Source organism: Pseudonaja textilis, chromosome 2, assembly GCF_049901715.1.
Source record: "Pseudonaja textilis isolate UNSWEBS1 chromosome 2, rPseTex1.2, whole genome shotgun sequence".
NCBI classification, from domain to species: Eukaryota; Metazoa; Chordata; class Lepidosauria; order Squamata; family Elapidae; genus Pseudonaja; species Pseudonaja textilis.
Window position 1 is genome coordinate 22,098,234 of NC_141991.1, and position 25,157 is coordinate 22,123,390.

Genomic DNA, 25,157 nt, shown 5'->3' on the forward strand with positions numbered 1-25,157 from the left:
TGCTGTGCTGGGAGATTTAGATTAGCTAGAAAGCAGGAAATCATTGGATTTCTTGCTTTCTAGCTAATCTTTAGATTTTCGGCTCTGCTTTTAAGCAGAGCCAAACCTCCCTTAGGACTGAAGGTTCTATTATTCAGTTGCAGACTCAGAAAGCCGATGGCAGAAACACAGATCTAAGTGAATCTGTGATTCTGTGAACAACTCAATCTGCCTGCCTGATTTTGGATAAAAGTTGCTCTATTTAAAAAAAGATTCAATATTTACATACATGGTGTGTTGTGGGTTAATTTTGTGAGTTTTCTTGCTAGCAAATTTTTGCTTGCTTGCTAGCAAATTTTATGTGACAGGCTCAGATAGCCGATCTCACAGATCTCTGAATGAATCTGTGATTCTGTGAGCAACTCAATCTGCCTGCCTGCTTTGCCTGATTTTGGGTAAAAGTTGCTCTTTTTATATAAAAAAAATCAATATTTATATAAATATTTATACTTACATACAAGCCATGCCCACAGTCACATGACCAAGCCACACCCACAAATTAGGCCATGCCCACAGGACAGGTTAAGAAATTTGAACCCCACCCCTGCCTCTGTGTGTTTGTGTGTGTGTGTGCGAGAGAGAGAGTGAGTGAGTGAGTGAGGGAGAGAGGTTAGATCAGATCTCTCCCCCCGCCTCTCTCTCTCCCACCAATGTCAGCAAACCACCAGTCACAATTCATATTAGTGGTCCCCTGGATTTAAAATTATGAGTTTGGTGGTCCCTGAGGTCCAAAAGGTTGGCAACCGCTGCCTTAGAAAATTGTTTGACCCTTTCTTTCTTAATTTGGAGTATATTGTCACTCTTAGTCAGTATGGCATGGGGATATGAGGATTATAGGCTAAAATATTTGGAGAATACCAGTTGTTTTATCCCCTTTTGTAGACAGGTTAGTTTTTTTTAGAAGGCAATTTCTATTTTGTTTGTCATCAAAGTAGACTTCAAGTGTTTCCCATCCCTCTCAATCTGGAGAGGCTGATTCACTCCACTGGAAAATTGACCTGAATTTGAAGGGCTTTCAAAGCCTCCCAATGCAGCCACCTCAGTGTACAGGATTCCACCTCTAGTTTATTGAAATTGAGGCACAAATTGATATTTACATACTCAGACTTGATGTTTGCACAGCTGCTTCGTGTCAAGCAAAGGTTTATTTGGCAGTAACAGCAAAATGCAGATTCTACTTTCAAATGCCTGAGATGTCAATTTAAGCAAAGGCTGCTGGCCAGAGTGCTTATGCACCCTTACTCAGCCTTCTTTCCTCTACATCTTCCCAATCAGGCAGATAAATAATAATAATAATAATAATAATAATAATAATAATAATAATAATAATAATAATAATAATAATAATAATAATAATAATAGCAGCAGCAGCAGTAGCAGCAGCAACCACAACAGTTCCTAGGTCTTTGGTTAGGACTCGAGCTGTTGAGCTACCAACCAAACCCAACGGCTGTGAATCTCACCAATAACAACAACAATAATAATTTCAATGAATCTGCAGGGCAAACATAGTGGGAAAGACCGGGTTATGAGCTTCCCTCGAGGCGTTTTGGCCTCAGAACAAGACGACTTGTGTTCAACAGCAACAAGATTTCGTTTGGTCCGGACGCTTTTAATGGAGGGTGAAATACAATCTCCTTCCGGCAGGATGTCTTGCCCCGGAGACTGCAGAGGAGCCCAACCGATGGCCGCCGCGGCCTCTTTAAGCGCCTTGACAGGTGCTGCTCCGAGGAGGGGAGGGAACCCGGACGGAGCCCGCCTATTGGTCGTTGGAAGGCGAAGGGGATGATGTCATCGCACAGGGCCCGATGTCATTGGCGGAAAGAAGAAGCGTTGCCCCCCTCCCCCCCCCACACCCTTGATGGCGATCTTGCGATCGCCGTGGAGGGGGTTGCTCAGCTGTGGCGGACCCGGGAGTCGCCTTCCGTGCGAAAGTGGGCGCTACTCTTCCGGGCTTCCCCCGTCGCTTCACGCTGCTCTCCCGAGGGGGCGAGCGGGGAGAGGCAAGGTAGGTTTGAAGCCCCCGATCGAGGCGTAGGGCGGTTGGGTCAGGGGGAAAAAAACACCACGTTTTCTTGGGCTGACTGTCTTCCGGGGCTGGGTTAGCCATTCGGTGGCACTGGGTGGCTTCAGTTATTCCTGCCTGCAGAAATAGGGAGGGTCACCTTCGGCCGCCTCAGAAAAACCTTCGCTTGCAAGCCCTCCTTCGGATGTGGAGCCGCTATGCAGAGAGACCGGAGCAGGAGGAATCCCGTGTCATCCCGTTTACACGTTCCCTTGGTTCTGTAGCATGGGCCGATCCTGGATCCATTATGTACCATCAAGTCGGGTTTTTGGACTCCACCAACCACATAGGTAGATCTTCCGACGTTGCACCCGTGGCTATCCACTTTGCTCTTGGTCACCCTCTTCTTCTCTTTCCTTCCACCTCTCTCAATGGTGCAGCCTTCCCCGGCGGCGATCCAGGTCCTCATATAATGTCCCCGACGTAGGATCATTTGAACCTGGTCATAGTGTGCCTCCAGCGAGAACTCTGGGTTGATTTGTTCAATGATCCGTTAGATTCTGAAGGTAAGTCCTGCTAAATTCATAATTGCCTTTCTAAGGAAGTGGGCATCAGCTGATGTGGGTATTGTGCTGTGGTGGCTTGCAGCTATATTTTCAACAATAGGGGACCAGCTTGTAACACATGTTTTCCACAACCTGGTGTCTTAGGTGTGTTTGCTTATAACCTTCATCAGCATGGCCAACAGAATAGCTATTGGTTATGTAGGCTGAGGAATGGTGGGAGTTGTAGTCCAATGCTTGTGGAGGGTGTCTTTCTAGGAAGGTAGATTTGATGCCATCTGCTGGAGATTAGGATACCCCATACTTACAGCAGCTTTAATATTTCTGGTATCTCTTGGTCATTCAGTTTTTTGCATTTTACTTTAAATGGTTAGAAGTTTAATAATTTGTTAAATAATGAGATTCATCATCTAGTCAGTTTGGGAATCTGAGGGGTTTTTTTTAGATCAAGCAGCTTGATCTGGCTGTTACTGGCTGCATCCAGTATGTATAATTTTTATATTTGTGATTGGTGTCTGCCTAAAATGTATTTTGAGCTGTTGAATTAGGTTTCTATATACCTCTGATGCTACAGGGAAATGGTAGAAGTCCGAGGCCAAACCTCATTCAAAAGTGCAATGCGTATTTGTTAGATTTTGGATACTACCAGATTGAGTGAGTCTTTTTTTCTTGATGTGACTTACTAATTTATATATAAATTGGATCTGTTATTTGTGGTTTATCAGTTTATATGACTTGAAAGTAGCTTACTTTATATTTGTAAACATGCTTATGTGGGCATTATATCCTGGGTAATTGGGATTAACACAGCTCCTGTTTTTCAGATTCTTTTGGCACACAAAGCTTAGGTTTCTCTAATCCCAGTCATGAGAATATAGAGAGAACAATGTTGGAGGTGCACAGAAACCATATTCTTTGTCAGAGCAACTACCTGACAGCTAAATGGCTCTTGGAAAGGAGATTATCCACTTACTTTCCAAAAATGCCTTTAGTGTTCCAATATCCAAGGGGCTGCCATAAAGAAGAGGGGGTCAACTTATTCTCCAAAGCACCTGAAGGCAGGACAAGAAGCAATGGATGGAAACTAATCAAGGAGAGAAGCAACATAGAACTAAGGAGGAATTTCCTAACAGAACAATTCATCAGTGGAATAGTTGCCTTCAGAATTTTTGGGTGCCCTCATCACTTGGCTTTTTAAAGAAGATATTGGACAGTCTTTTGTCCAGAATGGTGTAGGATTTCTTCTTTGAGTAGGAGATTGGACTAGAAGACCTCTAAGGTTCCTTTCAGCTCTGTTATTCTGTTATATAGGAAGGTTTTCAGTTTAATAATGAGTAATAGTGGCAACTAAAAAGCTCAATGTCTATTTACTACATAGAGTAGTCTTCAGTTCTGGGAAATGTAGCCCACATTTCAAAATCATACAGAACCCCTCTGAATGTAAATCAGTAATAACAATAATGCACTTCATAAAGATGTTTAGTGCCTTAGGGATGCTTGACTAGATGAGCACAAGTATGTGTTTGCAAATTCTTCTTTTTCATGTGTTCCCAAGCAAGATTTCTTTCCTTGTGATTTCCAGATAGGCATGAATAGCTCTTTCTTTTTTCTATCTTCCTCCTTTCTTACTTAATATTGTAAGGTAGAGGAGCAGTTGAGATATTGGACCAAGATTAGAGAAACTGAGGCTGAAAGGTACCTTCAGGTGTGGAGATTGAGTGGGTCTCTCCAATCTCTAAGCTACCTTGTGGAGTAATTTGGGGGAAATTGAATATATGGCTAGGTATGCAACCTTGAGTTCCTGGGGGGAAAGATGGAATATACATGTAACAAATAAATGAAAATTGTTTGATCTTGTCCAGTTGTTTGCAATATATCTCCTTATAGCCTGAAATTTTTAAATCCCAACTTCTTGTGGTTAAGGTTTGGATTGTTACCCTGTGCATCAAGAATACAGATGTGGAGGTTATGCAGAATAATCTTGAACCCAGGTTGCTGTATGTCCATTGCCTAGGAGTCTCTTGCTCCATCAGCTTCTCAAATACTCTTGTTGGTCTCACAACCTTTCCTCTTTCTTCCAGTCTTGTTCCTGGCCTGAAAGTGGCTTTTTCCAGGATGAAAGTCCCACCTGCTCTGCTCTTCTTCCTCTTACTATTCCACTGGATGCCAAGCTCTGGTAGTTCCCAGCAAGATACCTGCCAGACCTGTCGGAGTCTTGTGGACAATTTCAATAAGGTGGGAGGCTAGAAAATGGACCGGGTGTATGCGATCATGATTAATGCAAAGTGGACATCCCATTTAGCTGCTAAGTGTGCGTTCGTCTGCTCCCTCCTCCCATTCTCAGAAGAGGGTGCAGGGGAGGGAAGTGCGCTGGAACAAATGCTGCTGAGAGACGTATGGAGTTTGTAGAGGATGTGAGGCAGAAAGCAGAAATGGAGAGGGTCGGTTTCTTTTTTCTTTTTACATTTTTTAAAGTTTATTTAAGATTAAGACATTTAAAACAAACAAATATATATACATATATACATTTTGCAGCATGTGTTGAGCAATGGTTACACATTTTTTCCCCTAACGTTGACGTGATCTGCCTTGTTACAGTCCCTTCTTCGTTCTTTTAATGCTTTAATTTCACAAAATACTTTATGATTGAACGCATGTCTCCCATAGTTTCATAACTTATCCAGTTATCAAGTATTGCCTTTCCTTTAACCACTCATACCAACAATTCCATGTTTTATAGTAATCATTATCTTGGTTATTTTTCAGTAATTTAGTTAGGCTATCCATCTCTGCGCACTCGTGATTTTTTTTTAATAACCATCTCTGAGGGGGTAGTAGGCAATTTCCAATTTTGTGCATAGCATATTCTGGCTGCTTTTATAATGTACAAGCTTAAATATTGGTGTTTTTCCCCATTTTTGAGTCTATCATACGTAGCAAGGAGGTTTCAGGTTCAAATTTTACATCTTGTTTAATTATGTTTAATATCCAATTTCTAATGTTTCTCCAAAACTTCTGAGCACATGGGCACGTCCACCACATGTGATAGTATGTTTCTTGGACGTGGGTCGGTTTCTATTGCATGGGGTTGAGGGCTGCTGGGATGGGATGGGGCGAGACGATCAGCTCTGGCTTTGCTGTGAGGCTTGTCCTGCCTTCTCAGGGTCTGGAGCGGACACAGCGAGAGAACTTCGGGGGCGGGAACACCGCCTGGGAAGAAGAGAAGCTTGCCAAATACGCCAACAGGTGATTTGAAGGCTGGGCTGCAACAGGCCATTGGTGAGATGCTGATACTGCAGACCCCAGGCCCTATCTGTATCCTTGTTGGGAAGTAGCAATCTCTTACTAGCATCCTGATCACATAAAATCCAACGAGATGGGCCTTGGCACCCCAGACCAAGTCTCTTTTTAAAAAAAAACAAAAAAAACAAGGCTATGATAACTTAGATAATTGCTTGCTTTTAAATATTATTGTGGACATTCTGACAATAACCCAGTTGCCGGAATCTTTATTTTAGTTGGAGACCGAACCATAGTGTACACGTGGACTTCAACTCCCAGAGTTCCTCAGCCAGCATGGGAGTTGAAGTCCCTGTGTCTTAAAGTTGCCAAGGTTGGGAAGCCTTGTCTTGCAGGAGAAGGCAGTTTTAGTGAGGAGAAACTGAACAGAAGCCATTGGGTCTAGTCTATCAGTCAAGAAAGCTACATTTTTTTCAAGGGTCCAAAAAAAAAATGTTTCTGCAAGTATCAATTGAGTTCCTCTCCTTTGTCATCAAGATACTTTCCTGGGTCTTTTACATTATTTTTTTTTTAACAAAATGTTCATAGAACTTTCTTTTTTTACTGTTAATACAATAACTAACGAGGAAAGAAATCTATGCACACTCATGTTGTTCTGAAGTATGGACAGCAAGATGGGTGGCACATAAATTTTAACAAACAGATGCAGGAACTCAATTCCAGCGTTTTATTTATTTGCATCATTTGAGCTCTGACTCTAAAATCCACAATTTGGGTGAGGATATTCAGTAATTTATTTTTGAGCTGTTCGTTCGGTCTTCATCCTTATTGTACTCCAGAGCAGTTCTCAATATTGAGTTTATAATAAGGTCAATGCTTATAAAAACAAGCTTTCACTCTAGAGGGGTTTTCATTAGAGGATAAAGTAAGACAACTTTTCAGGGCTCTGAGTCTTGGTAGCAGTTGATCTATTTCATGTCTGTACAGGTAGCCCTCAGTTTATGACCATACTTCAGCTCAAAATTTTACCCCATTTTACAACCTTTTGTCAGTGTTCCAGAAAACCTCCCTTCCAACAAATAACTCAAAGACAGACATTCTCTCCAAAGTTCTTTTTATTAGAGTAGTAAACTGGCACATCTGGGGAATCCCGAATCTGAAAGTTCCGGGTTTCCTTGCAATAAGTAAAAATTAGAAATCCTCTTATCACATGCCCCAATCACCATCGGTCCCAACTTGAGACATCCCCTCACCCAGGTGCAGAAATAACATGACCTTGACTTAGAAGAAGAATGTTGTTATGTCTAACCACATACACTCCCAAAAAATTCCCCCCGCCCATTTCCCCAGGCTCAAGAATGAGGCAGTGTGGAAGCGTCTGGTGCTAATATGGCTTTCAAAGCTGGTACCTTTCTTGCTCCAGTTGCTAAGTGAATCACTGCAGTTATTAAATGAGTTGTTAAACGAATCACTGCAGTTGTTAAATTAGTAAAGACAGTTGTTAAGTGAATCTGGCTTTCCCATTGTCTTTGCTTGTCAGAAGTTTGCAAAAGGTGATCACATGACCCGTGGACCCACCAACCGTCATAAATATGAAACAGTTGCCAAGCATCTGAATTTTGATCATGTGACCAAATGCTGCAATGGTAGTAAGTGAAAAAGTGTGAAAAACGGTAATTAATCACTTTTTTCAGTGCCATTGTAACTTCAAACAGTCACTAAACGAATGGTAATAAGTCAAGGGCTATCTGTCTATCTATCTATATATGTATTTCTCTGCTTTAGGAGTTTTCCAGTCCTTCTCTGCGGGGAAAAAGCTCATCTATATTTAATTCTGAGTGCAGAATTCTGCCTTGTTAGATTCAGAATGCAGACAACACAAGTCATTTATTTTTCTCCTTGAGAGATGAATAGGAAAACAAAATAAAGCAAGTACCGGTAATAATGTCAAGGAAATTTGGAGTGATTAAATTTTTCATTTTAGATCAGAAATGGGGGATCTTTCCAAATAATATTGGACAACAGTTGCCAACGCTCCATTATGATTTTGAATTCTGGCAGGGATTGTCACTTCAGTGGACCATTAAGGATTTGCATTAGCTAATCATGACATGTATGGGTGAAATGAAAAATTACTTTTTCTCCCTTAAGGGATAGTTAAGCCTGTTATTTCATTAAAAATATCAGACCGTTTGGGGATAGCTCAAAGAGTTATATGTAAAGAATGAGCAAGTTTTAAATTCAGCACATTAATGGGGTGTTGTCCTCACTTAGCTCAAATGAAATGTCAGTGAACCTAAGATTTATCTCTATGTAAACATATGCGTATGGTTGTATAGTGATGAATATGTGGTAGGATATAGATGGAGCTCAGTCATCTCCAAATTTATACCCTCCAGGATTTACTAGAATTCCTGGATAGGAAGAGCATATGGACTGAGGTAGCTGGTTAGGAATTACAGGAGTTTTTCTCACATTTTTGGAAAAATGGTATTGAGCTATGTTAATAAGATTCAATTGTACCAGTGCAGGTTGATTTCATTTCAGACTTAAGTTGAAAAATGAGCCTACAGCTAAGATGTATTTTTTCCTCTGTGATGTCATCATTAATCAGCTGGGGTGTTTTCTATATAGATACATAATCAAATCTGGAATTGTTCATGTGCCCTTCTTCGTGATATTCCCCATGCCTCCTCTATGGATAGACCAAGTTTGTTATCCTTTACTCCATTTTAATTATCCATTGTGAGAGTTTTGGTTTTGGCGACCTTGAAAGCTTACATTAAAACAAGTAATAAAGATACATTACATTATTTTATCCTTTTTTTCTTCATACAGTAGATCTGCAGTGAGAAGTGATTGCTGCGACAGTTAAGGTTAAGGCCCCCGTCTTGACAAACACCTTTCATGTTTGTTCCATGGTTTCACAGCTGTTGCTCACAGTATCCCCAGAGTCACTTGTTTATCATTTTGCCAACTCCTAACTTGACTCTTGGGAGGAAGGAAAAGCCTTAGGGACTGGCTGCTTGACGAAAGAATATCTGGATGAAATTTTGAGAAAGAATACGGTTTATTTAAGGTTCCCGTGTGAAAGGTCAATAGGGAGATTTCTGAATGGACACAAGATATCTTAAAGCACTGTTGTTCAGATTTGGCAGCTTGAAGATGGATGGACTTCAACTCCCAGAATTCCCCAGCCAGCTTTCCTGACTGGGGAATTCTGGGATTTGAAGTCCACCCATCTTCAGGCTGCCAAATTTGAATAACACTGGCTTAGAGGGATAACAGAGGGCTGTTTTGATCAAGCAGGCAGGGCAGACTTTCTAGGACAGAACTCTGCCTTGACTTGTCCAACTCCCTCAATTCTCATGCTGTCTCTTTCTCCCCTCCCAGTGAGACACGTCTGTTGGAAGTATTGGAAAGTGTGTGTTCTACATCAGATTTTGGCTGCCACCAGCTGCTGGAGCAAAGCGAAGACCACGTAGAACGTTGGTGGTTCCATGAGTGAGTTAAAAAGAGGAAGGCTGGGGTATTACAGGATGCTTTAACTTGGTGAAGAAGCCCATTCTGGAGGCTTATTTACCACAGATCATACCAGTATTCTCTTGTGTTAGCAGGAGGAAAACTGAAGTTATGAGATTGAATGGAGGAACTTCAGTGATCCGTATCATTCAGTAGGCAAAGTTAAATAAAAAGCATTCAGAAACCAAATACCTGCTTTACCTTTCATAAGGTCCTAGTTCAATTCCCAGCATCTGCAGGTAGGCCAGGAAACTGCAAACGCCACCACTAGTCAGGGCAGACAATCTGACTTTGTATCTGTGTCCCTCTCCTGCCCAAATACTGTATGGCTGTTTCATTCTTGGGAGTTGTGCAGAGCCTGTATCATTGATAAATTGCAGCAGTGGAATGAGGAGTAGCAAAAACCAGAAGATATTTTTTTTTTCTCCTTAGGCAGCAGCAGCACCCAGACTTTTTCCAATGGCTGTGCATGGATACCCTGAAATTATGCTGCCCACCTGGCATGTATGGCCCTGATTGCCAGAGTGAGTATTTCTAAGGCATCTGCGGTTTATTGGAGAGGATGTTCCAACAATCTTTGTGCATCTCTGACCATTAGCTGTTATGCGGATCCTCCAGAACCTGGCTGAAGCAAAGATTCCAGTTATTCTCCCTGATTTAATTTCTTAGGAGTATATATTTCCAAAGGTTTTCTGCTGATTCTATAGCACAGAGGTCTCCAAACTTAGCAACTTTAAGACTTGTGGACTTCAACTCCCAGAATTCCTCAGCCAGCATAGCTTGTTGCCAAAGTTGCCACGTTTGAGGAATCCCTGCTATAGCCTGACAGCTTTTCTCTTGGCTACCTGGCTGCAGATGAAGAGAGTTCCAACATTTTTAGAAGGCAGCAGATGGGGGAAAGGATCGTGAAAGTCTAATAAACATCCGAGATGGCTTGTTTTTTAGAATAGAGTGGAGTGGAGTAGAGTGGAGTGGAGTGGAATGGAATGGAATGGAATAGAATAGAATAGAATAGAATAGAATAGAATAGAATAGAATAGAATAGAATAGAATAGAATAGAATAGACTCCTTTATTGGCCAAGTGTGATTGGACACACAAGGAATTTGTCTTGGTGCAAATGCTTTCAGTGTACATAAAAGATACATTCGTCAAGAGTCAAGAATCATAAGGTACAACACTTAATGATAGATATAGGGTACACTAAGCAATCAAATCATACTAGGAAACAGTCCATATAAATCATAAGGATACAAGCAACAAAGTTACAGTCATACAGTCACAAGTGGGAGGGGATGGGCGATAAGGAGTGATAAGAAGATTAACAGTAATAGTGCAGACTTTGTAATAGTTGAACAGTGTTGAGGGAATTATTTGTTTAGCAGAGTGATGGCTTTCGGTGAAAAACTGCTCTTATGTCTAGTTCTTCTGGTGTGCAGTGCTCTATCGCATAATTTTGAGGGAAGGAGTTGAAACAGTTTATGTCCAGGATGTGAGGGGGTCTGTAAATATTTTCACAGCCCTCTTTTTGATTCATGCAGTATAGAGGTCTTCAATTGAAGGCAGGTTGGTAGTGATTGTTTTTTCTGCAGTCCTAATTACTCTCTGAAGTCTGTGTCTGTCCTGTTGGGTTGCAGAACCAAACCAGACAATTATAGAGGTGCAGATGACAGACTGAATAATTCCTCTGTATAACTCTATCACCATTTTAATACCAGATAGTCCTTATTTAGCAAGCGTATCTGACCAGCACATCTGATATTAAGTAAAGGAGTTGCTAAAGTTGGAAATTAATATGACTGCAACTGCTTTCCTTTTCCCCATTCCTCCCCTGTTTGGCTTAAATATCCCTGCACTAAAGAAGGGAATTCATATTTGCCTTTACATTGATTGGATAGGAAGTGATTACAAGCAGCCACACATATTGAAAGCAATACAGATGGCAGTCATGAACGTGCTTACACAGACAGCCCGGTTATTCCTCATTGTGTGCCCGCTTACTCTCTTGCAATCCCTTTCTTTGCAAGGCTGAAGTCTTTCAAGTTAAAGCAAGTTCTTAACCTTTGCAAGATGTAGGTCTCTGGAACGGGGAGAAGAGATGGAGTGAGTGAGGAAATCTGAGCGCTGCAGCGTAGAGCCAAGTGACATGTCGGTTTCCCCATCTGATTTCCATCTCTCTGCAGCCTGCCCTGGGGGTACCGAGAAGCCTTGCAGTGGATACGGGCAATGTGATGGTGAAGGAACACGTGGAGGCACCGGTCTTTGCATGTGTCAGACTGGCTACGGTGGTCCCTTTTGTTCAGAGTGTGGAGATGGCTACTATGAAGCTGCTCGCAATGACAGTCACCTGGTATGTGCGGGTACGTAGAGTGTTTGTGCTGGGCTGAGCTAGGTTGGGGGATTGTCATTTCTGTGATCTCTTCCCAAGGCAAGATTAATCATAGCTGTAGTTTTATGTGGCAGGTTGGCAACTGGAAGGCATGCAACTGGTTTACTTCAGCCATGTACTGCTTTTTCTTCTCAAGCTTTCCACCTCACCTCCGTTGTAAACTGTGTTCCTTTTCACCCAATTCTCTCTCCCACTCAGAGTGCTACCGGGCCTGTGGGCGCTGTTCAGGCCCCGAGGATACCAGCTGTCTGCGCTGCAAGAGAGGCTGGATGCTGCACAACCAACGATGCATTGGTGAGCCTGTGGCCCTGAAATAGTTTGGAGTTGGCTTGGTGATGTTTGAAAAGGCAGAATTAATTAATAACATATTTATTTATTTATTTTATTTTATTTTTGTCAATTGCTTACAAGATAATAGGTATAAGTATAAACATAGTTAGGAATACATGAAATGGATACATATAAGAAAAATAAAAAGAAACAATGGGACAGGGACGGTAGGCACATTGATGCGCTTATGCACGCCCCCTACAGGCCTCTTAGGAAAGGGATGAGGTCAATAGTAGACAGTCTAAGGTTAAAGTTTTAGGAGTTTGGGGAAGAAACCACAGAGTCAGGTAGAGTCTTCCAGACATTGTTGCTGAAGTCGTATTTCCTGCAATCAAATTTGGTGTGATTAACCTTAAGTTTGTATCTGTTGTGTGCTCTTGTGTTGTTATGGTTGAAGCTGAAGTATTCATTGACAGGTAAGTCATTGCAATGTATGATTTTATATTCCTTCAAAGACCTGCTTCTTCTGGATAGGGTACGGGTAGTCCTTGATTTAATGACCGGTAATGTCATAAGTGACCGTTCAAAATTACAACACACCCTCTAAAAGGTGTTTACAAGCCGGTTGCTCCCACCCCCTGCAGACACATGACTGAATTTTGGGCACTTAGCAACTGGCCGGCACTGATGGCTGTTTGCTGTGTTCTGCAGTCATGTGACCATGGTTTATGACATTTTTGCTGAAAATGTTCCATGGTGAACAAAGAGCATGCTTAACAACTGTCCCACTTGCTTAATGACTGCTGCAAAACAAAATGATCACAAAATTGAGTCAGATAACAGATAGTCAGAGTTGGACCAGACCTTGTAGGTCATCTAATCCAAGCCCCCGCCCAAGCAGGAGACCCTGCACCATTTCTGACAGATGGCAGTCCAATCTCTTCTTGAAAGTCTCAAGGGATGGCGCTCCCACAACTTCCGAGGGCAAAGCTGTTCCCTGGGTTGTTTGTTCTGGGAATTCTGGGAGTTGAAGTCCACAAGTCTTAAAGTTGCCAAGATTGGAGAACCCTGCTCTAGAGTCTTTTAGAGCGGGTGACTGTAATAAATGTAATAAATAATAGCAATAGCCACAACAGCAACACAGAAGCTCGAAGGAGAATGTAAAATGCCTCCGTGAGCATTGAGAGAGAAGGAAGGAGGGAGAGAAGGTATTCGCCCACCTCCTATCTTGAATCTCTCTTGTCTTTCTTACAGACATAGATGAATGTGGCACTGACATGGCACACTGTCGCAACAACCAGTTTTGTGTCAATACCGAAGGCTCCTATGAATGCCAAGGTAAGAGGTTGGAGCTTTCAAAATGGACCGTCTGTTGCTGTGCACCCCTGTGGGTCTCACTGAAACACGTTCAAGAAGCAGAGCTGCTTTCAGAGAAGTAGGTCTTCAGCAGAGGATCTGGTGATTCTGTTCCTATGGGTTGTGCAGCCCTTGGGAAGTTATGCTACGAGTTTATCAACCCTTGTTTGTCTGGTTTGGGGCATGAATCCCAATACAGTGGTGGGATTCAAAAGCGTGGCTTGGTGGGCGTGGTGTGGTTTGGTGGGCATGGCAGGGGAAGGATACTGCAAAATCCCCATTCCCTCCCCAGCCCACTAACCTGCTTTCCAGTTCCGTTCTCCTGTGCAGGGCAACCAAAGAAGATCCAGCTGATCAGCTGGGACTCGGGAGGCAGAGAATAGATGGGGTTGGCAGGGCCAGTCAGAGGTGGGATTTGCCGGTTCTCCAAACCACTCAAAATTTCCACTACCGGTTCTCCAGAACTGGTCAGAGCCCGCTGAAGACCACCTCTGCTAATATATGAAGTTCTTCAGGGAAGCAAAAATGGCATAATCTACCAGCTGAGAACATTATTTTTCCCATCTCCCATAAATAGACATTCTTACCTATTTAGCCAGGTAGGTAGTTTACACCTATAAGAATCACCTTTTTTAAAAAAAGCAGGAAATAGTGGATGCTTCACGCTAGGCTTACTGCGTTTATTTGTGCGTGTGTATGTGCCTTTGAGTTAGTTTCTGACTCTTGGCAATTGCCTGGACCAAACCCTGCGGGTTTTTTGGCGAGGTTTTTTTGGAAGGGATTTGCCCTTGCCTCTTCTTTCTTCCTGGGGCTGGGAGAGAAGGACTGGCCCAAGATCACCTAGCTCAGGGATGTCAAGTTCAAGGCTCGCGACCCAGATCCGGCCCATGTGGTGCTTAAATCTGTCCCGCGGGGCCAGTCTAGAAACAGCAAAGGACTGGCCCACGGTGCTTCGGCCCAGCCTGGCCCGACCGGGCGCTGATCTACAACCTGATGGCGGCTGGCAGCGTGTGGGAGGAGGCCACGGCAGCCGAAAACGGAGCTCGGGAAGGCTGCCTGCACCTCTCCCGAGGTCTGCCATGGCCTCCTCCAGCACATGCTCCATATAGCACGTTCCTCTACAGGTGCTTCCAACACGAGTGACCTTGAGCTGGCCATGCCCACCCTGCCCAGGCCCACCCCAAGGTCAAACACAACCCTGATGCGGCCCTCAATGAAATCGAGTTTGACACCCCTGACCTAGCTGGCTTTGCATCCAAGGAGGGGCTAGAATTCACAATCTCCTGGTTTCTAACCGGATGCCTTAACTGCTACACCAAACTGGCTATGGTTTATACACAACCAATGTTCTAATATTCTTCCCTTACCTTTTCATTCAGCCAGCCACCCAGCTTTCCTTACCCCTATGGGGGTCAATGCCTAAGCCCATCTCTTCATTTCGCTCTCTTAATTTCTCTTCAGATTGTGCCAAAGCTTGTATTGGCTGCATGGGCGCTGGGCCTTCTCGCTGCAAGAAATGCAACAAGGGCTATCAGAGAGATGGTGTCAAATGCCTTGGTAAGTTCAACTGTCACCCCTTTCTGTGCTAGAGTTCTTATTGAGGAGTCCTTGGCGCTCTCTGAGTTTGGTTCTTTTCATGCAGATGTTTCATTAGCAATTGCAATAGCGCGTAAGATTTATATATCACTTCATAGTACTGTACAGCAGAATGTCTATGGAGATTCTCAGTCCTCCAGGCCATGGTTGTCCCAAAGGTGTTTTTTGCAAGAGGCAACTGGGCTTCCTGGTTTTTCTTTGAAAACATTTCTCTTCTCATCCAAGGAGCTTCTTCAGCTCTGACTGGATGGTGGGGTATGGGAGGATTCATACTCCTTGCAGACAGCTCATCATTTGCATTTTCCAGTCTACAACAAAGTCCTTTCAAGAGTTCCAAGAAGGCTCCATACCCATTTGCACTACTCAGGCAGCCATGACAACACAGTTAAACCTCCAGGTGGCCTCAAAAACTCACTAAAAGGATGCAAATGACCAGCTGTCTGCAAGGAGTGTAAATCCTTCCATTCCCCACCATCAGGGGTGGGATTCTGCCAGTTCACACATATTTGCTAGAACCGGTTGTTAACATTCTAAGCAGTTCAGAGAACCGGTTGTTAGAAGAAATTACTGGCCTAATCGTGTAAGGAAGGCAGGGAGGAAACATTCTGGTGTTGCTTACAGAAACTGCCTCTCCGTTAACCCTTATTACATTCTTGGTAGGATTAGACTTCTTGTCTCAAGAACTTCTCTGGAGTTTTTTGCCCCTCCTTTGCTGGTACTTTGCTTGTGTGGAGTGACCATTCAAAGTTACAATGGCACTGAAAAAAGTGACTTATGACCATTTTTCACACTTAGGACTGTTGCAGCATCCCCACAGTCATGAGAGGCCAGGCGTGCCTCGATGTGAGTGATATTGAGTTGGCGACACCCAGCCAGTAACATGACAAGCCATGTCCACCCAGTCACATGACCACCAAGCCATGCCCACCACCTAAGCCACGCCCACCCAGAACCCGTTGATAACAATTTTGAATCCCACCCCTGTCCACCATCCAGTCAGAGCCGAAGAAGCTTCTTGGATGAGAAGTGAAAGAAAGTCCAGTTAGCTCTTGAAAAAAAAAAAAAGCACCTTTGGACTTTATAGCAGAGTTTCCCCAACGTTTCTGGCTTTGCAGACCTGCAGTGGGGGGAGAGGGGATGGTTCTGTGCGAGGAGTGGTCAAGCACATGCACGCGCAGCTCCATTTGCACAAGCGGCAGGCACAAATGGAGCACGCACGCAGAATCGAAGCATGAACGCCCAGGTTCGCCCACTGCTCGTGCAGGTGGGGATGCGCATGAACACATACGTTCACCTCCCATTTCTGTGGCCTGGTTCCGAACAGCTCAAGGCCCAGTAATGGGCCATGGCCCAGGGGTTGAGGAGCCCTGCTTTGCAGCCTTCTCCAAGCAGGTTACAGAGTCAGCCTACGTCCCCCAACAATCTGAGTAAAAAATTACAAATCCAACCCCTGTATCCCTCATGGCATCACACATGCCCCAATCACCATCGGTCCCAGCTTGAGACGTCCCCTCACCCAGGTGCAGAAATAACATGACCTTGACTTAGAAGAAGAATGTTATTATGTCTAACCACATACACTCCAAAAAAATTCCCCCCTCCCATTTCCCTAGGCTCAAGAATGAGGCAGTGTGGAAGCGTCGGGTGCTAATATGGCTTTCAAAGCTGGTACCTTTCTTGCTCCAGTTGCTAAGTGAATCACTGCAGTTATTAAATTAGTTGTTAAACGAACCACTGCAGTTGTTAAATTAGTAAAAAACAGTTGTTAAGTGAATCTGGCTTTCCCATTGTCTTTGCTTGTCAGAAGTTTGCAAAAGGTGATCACATGACCCCTGGACCCAGCAACCGTCATAAATATGAAACAGTTGCCAAGCATCTGGATTTTGATCATGTGACCAAATGCTGCAATGGTAGTAAGCGAAAAAGTGTGAAAAACTGTAAAGCCCTGCTTTACAGCCTTCTCCAAGCAGGTTACAGAGTCAGCCTACGTCCCCCAACAATCTGAGTCTTCTTTTTACCGACCTCGGAAGGATGTAAGGCTGAGACAACCTTGAGCCGGTTGGGATCGAACTCCTGGCAGTGGGCAGAGTCAGTCTGCAGTACTGCATTTCTAACCATTGTGCCACCACGGCTCCTACCCAGTTTCATTACCCAAACTAGGTAACATCATCAGTGCTGTTAGGTGTGTGTGTGTGTACGTGGAGTCACTCTCCATTTATATTCTAGTGGCTTGCCCTGTCAGTATTGATGGGGGGTGGACTTAGAGGTTCTTTTGTTGGTTTACTGTTTACTGTTGGCTTGTTTAGCAGTTCCTTGACTGAATGTTCCTATTCCTGTATAACTGGGAGGCAGCCAATCTTCTGGGCAGCCTAGAGTAGTTCCCTAAAGCTACAGTGCTTTCTTCCTGCCAGCAGGCCTGTTAAAAGTAGCAGGGACTCCTTTAATTTTAACTTTGGGAGTTGCCGAATTGTTGCAGTCTGTTTTCCTTGGACTGCAGATATTGCTGTGGTGGTTGGCTGTATCCCGGAAAAGACTCTAAATTGGCCCCAATCCTGTTACCCTTTCTTAAGGTCCTAAAATCATAGCTATGTTCTCATGCTTGAGATGCTGACTGTGTTAAGGGCCCCCGTTGCCTGGTTGTATTGCTAACTGGACAAGTAAGTTAGTTTAGCTTATTGATTAGCCCATAGGCCATATCAAAATACACAAGAGTTCCAAACACAAATGGTTAATAAAATCCTATAAAAAACAATTTAAAATGACATTGGAGCTAACTGGCCAAGTAGCTTGCTCCTATCTATATATAATCTGGATGTTTTTAGTGTTTTAAAATGTTTTTAGCATTTTTGATTATAATGTGTTTTCTTGAATTGTATGCCTCCAAGAGTCATTGACTGAAATGGGCAGCTATAGAAAAGGAAGGGAGGAAGGAAGGAAGGAAGGAAGGAGGAAGGAAGGAAGGAAGGAAGGAAGGAAGGAAGGAAGGAAGGAAGGAAGGAAGGAAGGAAGGCAGAAAGGAGGAGGGAGGAAAGGAAGGAAGGAAGGAAGGAAGGAAGGAAGGAAGGAAGGAAGGAAGGAAGGAAGGAAGGAAGGAAGGAAGGAAGGAAGGAAGGAGTAGCGAAGGAAGGAAGGCAGAAAGGAGGGAGGGAGGAAGGGAAGGAAGGAAGAAGGAAGGAAGGAAGCAAGCGAAGGAAGGAAGGCAGAAAGGCAGGGAGGCAGGGAAGGAGGGAGGAGGCAGGAAGGAAGGAAGGAAGGAAGGAAGGAAGGAAGGAAGGAAGGAAGGAAGCGAAGGAAGGAAGGCAGAAAGGAGGGAGGGAGGAGAGGAAGGAAGGAAGGAAGGAAGGACGGACTGTGGCAGTTATAATTATTGCCAAGCAATGCCTGAAAATCCCTCGCCTGTGATTGCATTAAAGTTGATATAATTAAGTGGCCGAAGTCACAAAATCCATATAGGAATGCCAGAAATCTCATGTAAAATTGTCAGAAGATTCCAGTCTATTTCCACAAGAGTTCTGACTGGTGGGATTTTGCAGGATCTGTTTGCTTTCATTTTAAGGAGTTCCCAGATTCATTTGCTGAAGGCGTCACCGCTGTGAAAGAGTTACCACTAAAGGGTGGGGTCCTTTGCAGGTATGCAGCCCAGCCAAAAGAAGGCTTAGGAATAGAAGAGTTCCAGAAAAAAACTGTAGGAAAACTGTGGAGTTTTGGATAGAACATTTCAAGGAATGAACCATAGAGTTAAATAAAGAGGCGGATCATAGTTGGATATCTGTTAAGGGTAATCCTCAACTTACAACAGTTCATTTCGTGACCGATCAAAGTTACAATGGCACTGAAAAAGTGACTTATGACCATTTTTCACACTTACAACCATTGCAGCATCATGGTCATGTGATCCAAATTTGGCTGAGGGGTAACTAACTCTCATTTATGTCCTGGGGTCATGTGATCGCCTTTTACGAGTTTTTTGACAAGCAAAGTCAAAGGGGAAGCCAGATTCACTTACCAGCCTTGTTACTAACTGAACAACTGCAATAATTCACTTAACATCTGTGTCAAGCAAGATCGTAAAATGGGGCCAAGTTCATGTAACAACGGTCTCGCTTAGCGACAGAAATTTTGGGCTTCAATTGTGGACATAAGTCCAGGACTACCTGTATATTGTCCTGGCTTTTCAGCACTCTGATACACTGCGTCTTTTCTCCCAATAGTAAATCCAAATGCAACAAACTAATGGAAGGAGAGGCCTGAGAGCCAAGCTTGTGTAAGATGTAGCCTAATGCATATAAAATATGCAAACATCATCTTGTTGATTTGCTAGGCAACAAACTTTTTTCCCCTCGTTTGGAGCAAAGCCCGAATTTAGATTTGTCTTTGACGCTTGAAATCTGCTGAATCAAGGTCTGGAAAAGTAAGGATTTACTGGCTTAGAAATGGGCGAGGCGCAGCAGTTGAGCAGATGACACAGCAGAGAGCTCAAGAAAGCATGGCTGCTGCGTTTGGGGATAAAAATGGGAGATCCTGGGCAGGATTGCCACGATCAAAATGAACATCTTACCAAAACTCCTTTACTTATTCCAGACAATCCCAATAAAATTACCAAAAAAATTTTTTGAAGATATAAATAAGGTAACTCTTAAATTTATTTGGCAAGGGAAAAAAGCTAGAATCAGTATTAAGGCCTTACAAGATGCAAAAAGTAGAGGTGGGCTAGCGCTCCCAAACTGGGAATTATATTATTGGGCAGCCAACTTATTATGGTTAAAAGACTGGGTCAATTTACTGAATAAAAGAACTTTAGTCTTGGAAGGGCACGACCTTCAGAGAGGATGGCACGCATTTCTATGGGATGTGGGGAAAACTAAACAGTCGTATTTTCATAGACATCTTATTAGAGATTCACTATTAACTAATTGGAAAAAATATGCAAAAACATTATTTAAAAATTCGATTTGGCTTTCAACAATGGAGGCAATGGTTCATCCCAACAATTTGGATATAACAAAAATGACTAAATATAAAGATTTATTAGACCCTTTAGGAAAATTAAGAACTCGACAGGACTTACAGGAACAGGGATTTAAAATTGACCAGTGGTTATATATACAAATCCATAGCAGATACAAACAAGATATCAAAGAGTTTGGAATCTATAGCAAATTACAATATTTAGATAAAATCTTATTAGGATCAAATAAAAAGAATATCTCCAAATTTTATAAATATTTATTGGAGGTAGAACTAGAGCAAGAGATAGTGAAAGGGAACATGATAATGTGGAGTAGGAATATTGGAAGAAGCATTACATTAACAGAATGGGAAAAGATCTGGAATAGAAACATTAAGATTACGAAACACAGGCGTACAAAGAAAATATGTATAAAATGTTATATAGATGGCACTTACCCCTTCGAGGTTAGCGAAAATGAACCCAAACTCTAGTCCAAAATGTTGGAAATGTAAAAACATAGAAGGAACCTACTTTCATATGTGGTGGTCCTGTAAGGAAGCCCAGAAATACTGGCAAAAATTAGAAAATGGTTGGAGGAAATAACCAAAGAACAAATCGAATACAAACCAGAGTTCTTCCTACTAGGGATCTCTGATAAACATTTACCTAAAAAGATGAAATATATAACAATTCATATTCTAGCTGCGGCCAGATTAGCATTTGCCCAGTGCTGGAAATCATCCTATATACCTACAGATCAAATGGTCATCCAGAAAATATGTGACTGTGCAGAAATGGACAATTTAACCATAGCACTTAAAAATAAAGAGTCTTCAGCATTTTATGATAATTGGAATGCGTGGTATAATTGGTTATCTCAGAGATAAACTGTTCAATGAACAATGGGTAATTTAAGCATAAATAGTGATAAGATGTGTACAATTAAAGTAAGGTAGGAGAATTGGATCTTGCAGACTGTCAAAAAGGATATCTGTCTGTTTTTAATGTATTTTCTTTTTTCTTCCGTTTCTTTGTTTTCTTCTTTCTTTTATACCTCTTTTTCTCCTTTTTCGGTTCGCAAGACCGAGCGTTTTTTTTTTTCGTTTTTTTTCCCTTTTTTCTTTTTCCATTTTCTCCCCTGTTGTAGATGTAATGTTGTTATGTTTTTAATTATAAATTCAATAAAATTTATTCAAAAAAAAATGGGAGATAGGAAAGGGACGAGTTTTTAGCCAATATTGTTTATGGTTCTTTGAAATTTTTATCGCTCCCTTTCCTCGTCAGACGTGGACGAATGTGCAGGTGAAGCGGAGGAGCCGGTGTGTACGGCAGCCAACGAGGTTTGTGAGAACACAGAGGGCAGCTATCGCTGTGTTTGCGCTGAGGGACATCTACGCAAAGAGGGGATCTGTGTGGAAGACAAGCCCCCAGGTAAAAGTCAGCAGGGGTATTTTATTTTTACTTGTTTATCTATAACCAGCCTTTATTATTTTTTACAAAGAAGGTGGCAGATATATCTAATATTCCTTCTTCCTGCTGTTTTCCCCACAACAGCCCTGTGAGGTAGGTTGGGTTGAGAGAGAGGGACTGACCCAAAGTCACCCAACAGGCTATTGTGCCTCAGGCGGGACTAGAACTCACAGTCTCCTGGGGATTGGCCCAAAGTCACCCAGAAGACTATCATGCGTCAGGCGGGACTAGAACTCACAGTCTCCTGGGGATTGGCCCAAAGTCACCCAGAAGACTATCATGCGTCAGGTGGGACTAGAACTCACAGTCTCCTGGGGATTGGCCCAAAGTCAGCCAGAAGACTATCATGCGTCAGGCGGGACTAGAACTCACAGTCTCCTGGGGATTGGCCCAAAGTCAGCCAGAAGACTATCATGCGTCAGGCGGGACTAGAACTCACAATCTCCTGGGGATTGGCACAAAGTCACTCTGCTGGCTTTCATGCCTAAAATGGGACTAGAAGTCCCCGTTGCCCAGTTTCTAGCCAGGTGCCTTAACCACTAGATCACTTTGGCATCTTTGACAGCTCACAGGTTTTTGCTATAGGGTAACCATAATTCTGTCTAGGATCAGCTTTGGGATCCATCTTCTTTGTTATTCTCTGGCTCCCTGTATTCTGTAGACCTTTCCTCACAAACTGGCCCTTTTAGGAGTAGTTATTGAATTAAATTCTTTATTGTCATTGTACGTACATACACAGTATGTGTACTATGAAATTCACATAACACCCAGAGACCAGACCCAACTCGTACACACACATGACAATCCCCAAACACCCCCCAGCCCCCACCCTCCAAAATTCCCTGCCCCCTAAAAACACACAAACATCCATACAAGAGACCAAGTAATATTGTCCAACAACTCATATAATTAGGGTCTATAATTGAGTTAAACACAATCCCAATCGGAGTGATATTCCAAGTCAGACACAAATTTGGATTTGTTTGGGAGTAAAAGAATTGTGAAATCGTGTTTTCTCTACCATTTAAATATATTTCTGAATCGAACTGAGGTTCAGTCTTTACACACTGGGCAGGGGAAGGGCAAACCTAGACTAATATTTCTCAACCTTGGCAACTTTCAACTCCCAGAATTCCCCAGCCAGCCTTGGCGAGGTTGAGAAAAACTTGACCTAGACCCGTGATGGCGAACCTATGGCATGTGTGCCACAGGTGGCACACAGAGCCATTTGTACGGGCACGTGAGCCCCAGCCAAACTTACCTGCACTGTGCATGCACGCACCTCCCAGCTGATTTTCGACCTGTTTGAGGCCAGGTTTTTCAGCCTCCAAAGGCTGCAGAGGCTTCCCTTATGCTCCTGGGAGGGCGAAAACTGCCTCCCCTGGGCTCCAGAGGCGCTCTGGAGGCTGAAAACGGGCACTTGTGGTATTTCCGGAAAGCCCATTTTTCGGCCTCCCGAGGCTGCAGAGGCTTCCCTCTAGCCTCAGGGAGGACGAAAAAGGCCTCAAACGGGCCAAAATCAGCTGGGAGGCACGAGCATGTGCAGTACAGGTAAGGGGCAGGGAGGTTGCGCGCACATGCGCATGGGGGCAGAGTGCATTGCATTGTGGGTGCCGGCAAGCATGCGCTATTGCATGGGCACTTTCGGCACACCACAACAAAAAGATTCGCCATCACTGACCTAGACAGTCAAGCTGCTCCAGAGGTTAAAAACTAACCGCCCTTTGCCATTGCTGAGGGCCTCTTTGTTGTCTTGCAGATGCTCCTGAGAAAGGATTCTTTGATGACATTACAGACGACGAAGTGGTTGTGCTGCAGCAGATGTTCTTCGGGGCGATCATCTGCGCGCTGGCCACCTTAGCTGCCAAAGGAGACATGGTCTTCACTGCCATTTTCATAGGGGCGGTGGCCGCGATGGCCGGCTACTGGATGTCAGAGCGTAGTGACCGCGTTCTCGATGGCTTTATGAAAGGGAGATAGGACTTAGGCAGGGATCACTCCCTTCTGCTTCCTGCCTCGGAGAGTCAGCTGGTTGGGGTGGGGGGAGGCAGGCATACCTCGACCCCAACCCTTTCCCCCTTACCTTAGCAGGTTTGAAACCTAGAGGTGGAATATACAACCTGCATCCCCATCTGGGCTAAAGGAAGCCTTGACTTTCTGAAGATATGCTGGAGAGACAAATAGGAGCCAGGAAATCGTATGTGCTCTGCAGGCCTATCACTCAGTGGTCCTGGCAGATATTAGAAGGGACTGAGTTACCCCTTAGGGAAGTTTAAGGTTCAGATGAAACCGCTCCTATTATCGTCCAGCTGACCCACTCTCTCTATGCATGTTGGATGATCCTGGAAAAGTTCATCCCAATAAGCTATGATCTCTCCCACTTGGGGCTGCCAAGGCGAACTGGAGAAAAAGCTCAGCTCTTTGGGTCACTGCTGGTATGGGGTGGTTCCCTGCTGGCTCTTTGGGAATCTGTCCTTTGGCCCAAGAGTTGACCTGCACGTCGCATTGAAGGAAGTGAGAAATGGTGGCAATACATTTTTAGAGTATTCTGCTTCAGGTAGGATTCAGTGTTTGGGCTGATCCCTGATCTCAAAATCACCCTTGTATTGAATCAATCAGTATCCTAAGAGAAGAGCATAATATAAATTTAATAAATAATAATATATACACTTATTTGTGTGGTCAGAAGTGGTACATTTCAAAAAAAAAAAAATTCCTCATCTGTATAACATATGGACTTTGGAAGGCAAAGGAAGTTGAAAGAGTTCTGCATGTCCACTTTTTTTCGCTTTGCAATTCTGTATCTCAGGAAAAATAAATGTCTCTGTCTAAATCCACATGGTTCTCACTGTTGCATGCTCTCTCTCTCACATACCACAGGTTCTTTTTTATTTCTACCAGACTTGTACACACAAGGTTCAAAACTTTCAATTTCACTTCAGCCTTCACGTTAAAAGACTTTTGGGAGAAGACTTCGAGAAATCACTGAAAATGTTCCCCTCTCTCTCTCTCTCTCTCTCTCTGTTGTCTACAACCAAATTTGCCTTCTCCAATTTTTTGTGGGTCTTTTCGCATGCACGAAAGTTTGATCCTTGGACTACCAGACAGGAATGAGTGGAATTTCAGTTGAGAAAGCTTCAATCCTCTCCTAAGCTAAACTTGTTTGCTTGCTTGTGCTTGTAGGTCATTCACTTCCTTATTAACTCTGGATGGCTTAGAGAAATAACAGGAAAATGGCTCAACAACAGCTAAAGCAAACCCTAGAATGTTATTTTAGAACAAATATTTAAACTGTTGTTAAGAATCAGAACAATTACAAGCCCGGAATAAACAGGTATTTGGCCTATGATAAGAAACCTCTCCTAAGCTGTAATGCTAAGGAGCCTTGTTTCCATTTAAAACGTAGTTTGTTCCTCAGTGTGACCCTTTTCACAGAGAATCAATCAATCAGCTGGAAGGGAGGTTTTCTAGTCCCAACGCCCTGATCAAGTAGGAGACACTACAGTCCAGGGGTGTCAAACTCACTGCCTGCGGGCTGGATGCGGCCCTGCCCCCGCCCGTTTTAGCAAAGGGGGAAAAGTCCCGATACATCACGTGACGCCGCCGTGATGTGAGTTTGACACTCCTGCTATAGTCTACCATTTCCAACAGGTGGCTGTCCAGTCTTTTCTTCAAAACCTCCAGTGGTGAAGCCCCTACAACTTCTGAAGGCAAAGCTGTTGTACTGGTTAATTGTCCTCACTGTTAGGAAGTTTCA

General features: G+C 43.4%; 1 protein-coding gene across 2 annotated transcripts; it reads left to right on the forward strand.

Annotated features, from left to right (window-relative positions):
* The first annotated feature begins 1,891 nt into the window (after nt 1-1,891).
* Nucleotides 1,892-24,073, forward strand: CRELD1 (CRELD disulfide isomerase 1). 2 transcript variants are annotated; one of them, XM_087923505.1, is made up of 12 exons: nt 1,892-2,047; nt 2,485-2,610; nt 4,689-4,842; nt 5,771-5,853; nt 9,241-9,351; nt 9,802-9,893; nt 11,552-11,728; nt 11,956-12,051; nt 13,282-13,365; nt 14,845-14,940; nt 21,215-21,361; nt 23,160-24,073. In XM_087923505.1, the coding sequence occupies exons 3-12, from the start codon at nt 4,723-4,725 to the stop codon at nt 23,378-23,380; spliced, it is 1,227 nt and encodes a 408-aa protein (XP_087779631.1). In that variant the 5' UTR covers nt 1,892-2,047; nt 2,485-2,610; nt 4,689-4,722; the 3' UTR covers nt 23,381-24,073. The 2 variants fall into 2 exon arrangements, with proteins under 2 accessions (XP_087779631.1, XP_087779632.1); XM_087923506.1 differs by lacking the exon at nt 9,241-9,351.
* The last annotated feature ends 1,084 nt before the right edge of the window (nt 24,074-25,157 follow it).

Bases quoted from the DNA above. Each gene is read 5' to 3' on its own strand.
- CRELD1 (XM_087923505.1), top strand. From the start codon at position 4,723: ATGAAAGTCCCACCTGCTCTGCTCTTCTTCCTCTTACTATTCCACTGG. The intron at 14,941-21,214 runs GTAAGTTCAACT...TTTCCTCGTCAG, and splicing joins AGATGGTGTCAAATGCCTTG to ACGTGGACGAATGTGCAGGT. The intron at 21,362-23,159 runs GTAAAAGTCAGC...GTTGTCTTGCAG, and splicing joins TGTGGAAGACAAGCCCCCAG to ATGCTCCTGAGAAAGGATTC.